Source organism: Anguilla anguilla, chromosome 6 (assembly GCF_013347855.1).
Source record: "Anguilla anguilla isolate fAngAng1 chromosome 6, fAngAng1.pri, whole genome shotgun sequence".
Lineage (NCBI taxonomy): Eukaryota > Metazoa > Chordata > Actinopteri > Anguilliformes > Anguillidae > Anguilla > Anguilla anguilla.
The window spans coordinates 38,120,591-38,126,182 of NC_049206.1; the positions used below are offsets into that span (position 1 = coordinate 38,120,591).

The 5,592-nt window shown below is 55.1% G+C and overlaps 1 protein-coding gene across 1 annotated transcript; it reads left to right on the forward strand.

Moving 5' to 3' along the window:
• Positions 1 to 390: 390 nt before the first annotated feature.
• On the forward strand, positions 391 to 4,971 carry LOC118230184. The gene is made up of 2 exons (XM_035422996.1): positions 391 to 1,452; positions 4,835 to 4,971. The coding sequence occupies exons 1-2, from the start codon at positions 391 to 393 to the stop codon at positions 4,835 to 4,837; spliced, it is 1,065 nt and encodes a 354-aa protein (XP_035278887.1). The 3' UTR covers positions 4,838 to 4,971.
• The last annotated feature ends 621 nt before the right edge of the window (positions 4,972 to 5,592 follow it).

Here is a 5,592-nt window from a genome sequence, read left to right on the forward strand (position 1 = left end):
TGGGCGTGGTTTGAGCGTCGGCTGCAGAGAGAGAGAGTGTGAGAGGAGCGGCTCTCGGATCCTTCGTCACGACTGTCAGCTGGAGGTAATCAGCGCCGATAATTGTTAATTGTTTAATTGCGCTGATTGCCTCTGATTGCTTTCAACAGTGAGCCTGGGGTTTTTAAAGGAAGACCGGAAGCTGGAGCGAGAGGGCTGACAACAAGACGGCTGCGGAACCGTCGTTTGTAGATAAATATTTCTGTAAAGCGCATTGGTGAATAAAAGAGCACGGCAGTGCTGATTAAGCAACCAACTGTCTCCCGTGAGTGTGTGTTTGAACAGGAGGGGTGGTACTCACTTGCCACAGTGGTGGCCCGTACGGGGGGCATTAAACACACAGGAGACAACATGGAACACAGCCAGGAGCAGGGGGAAACGCCACAACCGGTGGTAGCGCTGGCGAGGATGCTGGAGGGGATGGCGGCGATGCAGGAGAGGCAGGCGGCGATGCACGCCGAACAGCTGGAGGCTCTGCGGGCGCAAACTTCCCTCCAGACCCAGGCTCTACTGCAGCTGGCGGCTGCGGGAGAAACCAGCTCCCGAGAGAGACAGACCGGACCCCCCGTGGCTCTCCATCTACCAAAAATGACCCCGGAGGACGACGCAGAGGCGTTCCTTGAGGGGTTTGAGGTGGCCGCGGGGGCAAGTAAATGGCCGGAGGAGGAGTGGGTCGTCCGTCTCCTGCCCCTCTTGACTGGGGAAGCACAACGGGCGGCACACAGCTTACCCCCCACAGCGCGGACGGTCTACGGCAACTTAAAGAAGGCGGTCCTGGACCGTCTGGGATACAGCCCGGAAGAACACCGGCGACGGTTCAGGGAGACGGCCCTGGCCAGAGAGGACCGACCGTTCGCATACGCGCAGAGACTGCTGGACATGGCGCGTCGGTGGCTGCGACCAGAACTCCGGTCAGCAGACGAGGTGGTGGAGCTGGTGGCCCTCGAACGCTTTATCGATGGCCTCCCGGCGGAGACGGCGAATTGGGTGAGGTGCCATCGGCCGACCGGGTTGGCGGCCGCCGTCACCCTGGCGGAGGACCACCTGGCGCTCTACCCCCACGGCCAGTCACAGCAGCAGCAGCAGCAGCAGCAAGGACGGGCAGACACGGCTCCGCGCAGGAGAGCCCTTCCTCGTTCCCTTCCTTCCCCCCTTTCTTCCTCCCTTCCCCGTGCCCAAACCCCCGCATTTTCCCGCAACAACCCTTTTTTTTCTGTTTCCCCAGCCCCAGGCTCAGTGGCGGCGGGATACGACCCACAGAGAGCTCCTCAGACGCCCGGACCGGGGTGTTGGCGGTGCGGACAACCGGGTCACCTGCGCCGCGAGTGCCCGCTCATGGAGGTGGGGCAGGTGGTCCGTGTTGTCGGCCCGCCCACCTCCGCTCCCGATCCAGACGGAGCGTACTGTATTCCGGTAAGGATTCAAGGGAGTGAACACCAGGCGCTGTTGGACTCAGGGGCTATGCAGACCATGATTCGACAAAGCCTGGTTCGACCCGAGGCGTTGTTAGAAGCATCGAGGGTATCTATAAGGTGTGTGCATGGGGATTTACACGAGTACCCTATAGTCTCAGTGGAAATTCGGTGTCAAGGGAAAAAGCATAAAATAAAGGCTGCGGTTAGCTCCCGCCTCTCGCACCCTCTGATTTTAGGCACTGATTGGCCGGGGTTCCGCCAGGCAGCTGGTAAGGTAGGGGGGGTGCGTTCACGACAGCTAGGGCTGTGTGATGTGTGTGCTGCTGTCAGCGGTGACGCGGGGTCGTCCGACGCAGCAGAGGGGGAGCCGGCACCAGTGGAGCCTCAGGGGGAGACTCTGCAGGTGCCGGTGTTTCGCCCCATGGAGGATTTCCCACTCGAGCAGTCTCGTGATGACACCCTACGCTTTGCCTTTGACCGCGTGATGTCCATTGATGGTCAACAGGTGCGCCCTGATGCAACACTCACTCACCCGTATTTTGTAATAATTCGGGATAGGTTATACAGAGTGTGTCGTGACACTCAGACTAAGGAGGAGATCACCCAATTGCTGGTGCCTAAAAGCTCTCGGGAAATGGTTTTTCAGACGGCTCACTTTAACCCCATGACTGGTCATTTAGGGTATGAGAAAACACTGAACCGGATAATGGCCCGTTTCTATTGGCCGGGCATTTGGGCCGACGTGCGTCGGTGGTGTGCGTCGTGCCCTGAATGCCAACTAGTAAATTCCCCGGCTATACCAAAAGCGCCGTTGCGCCCCCTTCCGCTAATGGAGGTCCCTTTTGAGAGAGTGGGGATGGACCTCATCGGGCCGTTTGATCGGAGCACGCAGGGATACCGTTTCGTGTTAGTTCTGGTGGATTATGCGACAAGGTATCCCGAAGCAGTTCCTTTGCGCAGCATTTCGGCAAAAAGTGTTGCGCAGGCATTGTTTCAAATAATCTCCCGAGTCGGAATCCCGAAAGAGATTCTGACTGATCAGGGTACACAGTTTATGTCACGCACACTACGCGAGCTGTACGGGTTATTGGGCATTCATTCTATTAGAACCAGCGTGTACCATCCCCAAACGGATGGGCTGGTTGAGCGTTTTAATAGAACATTGAAGTCTATGATCCGGAAGTTCGTTCATGAGGATAGCCGTAATTGGGATAAGTGGTTATCTCCTCTGGTGTTTGCAGTGCGGGAGGTTCCCCAGGCCTCCACGGGATTTTCTCCCTTTGAACTACTGTTCGGTAGGAAACCCCGGGGGATATTGGACCTAGTTAAAGAAAACTGGGAGGAGGGTCCGAGTCCTAGTAAAAATGAATTACAGTACGTGCTGGACCTGCGAGCAAAACTCCATACACTGGGTAAGTTGTCACGGGAGAATTTGCTCGAGGCGCAGGCACGTCAGCAACAGCACTACAACAGAGGAGCTAAACTACGGCAATTTTCACCGGGAGATAAAGTTCTTGTGTTACTCCCTACCTCTAGTTCTAAATTACTCGCCAAGTGGCAAGGGCCCTTTGCGGTCACACGGCGAGTGGGGGAGGTTGACTATGAGGTAGAGCGTACTGATAGAGAGGGGGCAAAACAGATTTATCACCTCAATCTCCTGAAAGCGTGGAAGGAGGTGGTGGCTGTCTCTCTGGTTACGGTGGATAAGGAGAGAGATGAGCTGGGGCCGGAGGTACCAAATTCATACAATCAGATCTCAACCCTTTCAGATGACCATCTCTCACCGAATCAGAGAGCAGACCTTGCCTTGTTGCAAAAGCGTTTTGCTGATGTGTTTTCCCCCATACCAGGACGCACGCACCTCATACACCACCACATTGAGACTTCCCCGGGGGTGACGGTGCGGACCCGCCCCTATAGATTGCCGGAACACAAAAAGAAATTGGTTCAGGCAGAAATAAAGGCAATGCTAGAGCTGGGGGTAATAGAGGAATCCCACAGTCCCTGGAGTAGCCCCATTGTGCTGGTAGGTAAGCCTGATGGGTCTATTCGCTTCTGTGTGGATTATAGAAAGGTAAATGAAGTGTCACGGTTTGATGCTTATCCAATGCCTCGGGTCGACGAGCTCTTGGATCGGCTTGGCACGGCTCAATTTTTTCGACGCTGGATTTAACCAAGGGTTACTGGCAGATTCCCTTATCTGCCAAATCTAAGGAAAAAACGGCTTTCTCCGCTCCGGATGGTTTGTACCAATTCAGGACACTTCCGTTTGGGTTATTCGGAGCCCCTGCCACCTTCCAGCGCCTGATGGATCGGGTATTGCGTCCGCATGCTGGTTATGCTGCTGCCTATCTGGATGATGTAATCATCCATAGCAGCAGTTGGGAGCAGCATTTGCAGCATGTGGGGGCAGTGCTCGAATCCTTAAGGCAGGCAGGGCTCACGGCTAACCCAAAGAAGTGTGCTATTGGCCGAGCGGAGGTACGGTATTTGGGGTACCACTTGGGAAGTGGACAGGTGCGGCCTCTAGTGGACAAAACCGCGGCGATTGCAGCCTGTCCCCGACCCAAGTCAAAAAAAGAGGTAAGGAGGTTCTTGGGGCTGGCCGGCTATTACAGGAGGTTCATCCCGGCATTTTCGGAGCTAACCAGCCCCCTAACTGACTTAACCCGAAAAGGTGCCTCAGATCCGGTCCAGTGGACGGAACCGTGCCAGCGGGTGTTTGAGAGGGTAAAAGAAGCTCTCTGTGGGGAGCCGCTCTTGTTCACACCTAACTTCTCTCTCCCTTTTGTGTTGCAGACCGACGCGTCGGACAGGGGGCTGGGGGCTGTTTTGACCCAGCAGGTGGAGGGAGTCGACCGCCCCGTGCTGTACATTAGCCGAAAACTGTCACAACGGGAGGCGAAGTACAGCACGGTGGAAAAAGAGTGCCTCGCCATTCGGTGGGCGGTCGGAGCCCTCCGGTATTACCTTCTGGGTCGCCCATTCACCCTCTGTTCGGACCATGCGCCCCTCCAATGGCTTCACCGCATGAAGGATACCAACGCCCGGATCACTCGGTGGTATCTGGCTTTGCAGCCTTTTAACTTCAAGGTGATCCATAGACCGGGTGTACGGATGGTCGTGGCGGACTTCCTCTCTCGCCCCCAGGAGGGGGGGGGGAGGGGGGGGGTTGGTCATCGGCCGGATGGCTCCCCGGCCTAAGTCGGGCGGTGGGGGTATGTGGTGGGGTGGGCGTGGTTTGAGCGTCGGCTGCAGAGAGAGAGAGTGTGAGAGGAGCGGCTCTCGGATCCTTCGTCACGACTGTCAGCTGGAGGTAATCAGCGCCGATAATTGTTAATTGTTTAATTGCGCTGATTGCCTCTGATTGCTTTCAACAGTGAGCCTGGGGTTTTTAAAGGAAGACCGGAAGCTGGAGCGAGAGGGCTGACAACAAGACGGCTGCGGAACCGTCGTTTGTAGATAAATATTTCTGTAAAGCGCATTGGTGAATAAAAGAGCACGGCAGTGCTGATTAAGCAACCAACTGTCTCCCGTGAGTGTGTGTTTGAACAGGAGGGGTGGTACTCACTTGCCACAGATGGCATGGTCAGTAATTGTTGCCCGAATTTCATTTGAAACTTGAGCTCTATTTTTTCCTCTTGCTGCGGCTCCTCCACCACGTATGCAAAGGTGGGAGGAAAAGTAACATCATCCTTGGATGGGCCTCAAACCATTCTGTGAGGACACGGGCGTGGTGAAATGCCACATTGTCCCATACGATTACAAATGTTGGCACATTTCTCCTCACTTGCCCCCTTTCCTCACCTGGGACAAGCCTTCCATAGAGGTCATCCATAAATGTGATGAGGCGTTCTGTATTATATGGGCCAATTAGTGGTATGCGTAACTGCAGTCTATCAGAGGATATTGCTGCACACATTGTTATGTTGGCTCCCCTCTGACCAGGAACATCCACTGTAGCTCTTTTTCCAATGATATTCCTCCCGCTCCGGCGTGTCTTGGCAAGGTTGAAACCAGCTTCATCGATGAATAAAAACATGTGGGGTGTTTCCCTGGCCTCAAGCTCCATGACTCTCTAAAATAGACCCACAACACAAAACAGTTACAGTACCATTACAGTAGTTAACATTACTGT

Excerpts from the sequence above, each read along its gene's own strand:
- LOC118230184 (XM_035422996.1), top strand. The coding sequence starts at position 391 with ATGGAACACAGCCAGGAGCAGGGGGAAACGCCACAACCGGTGGTAGCG.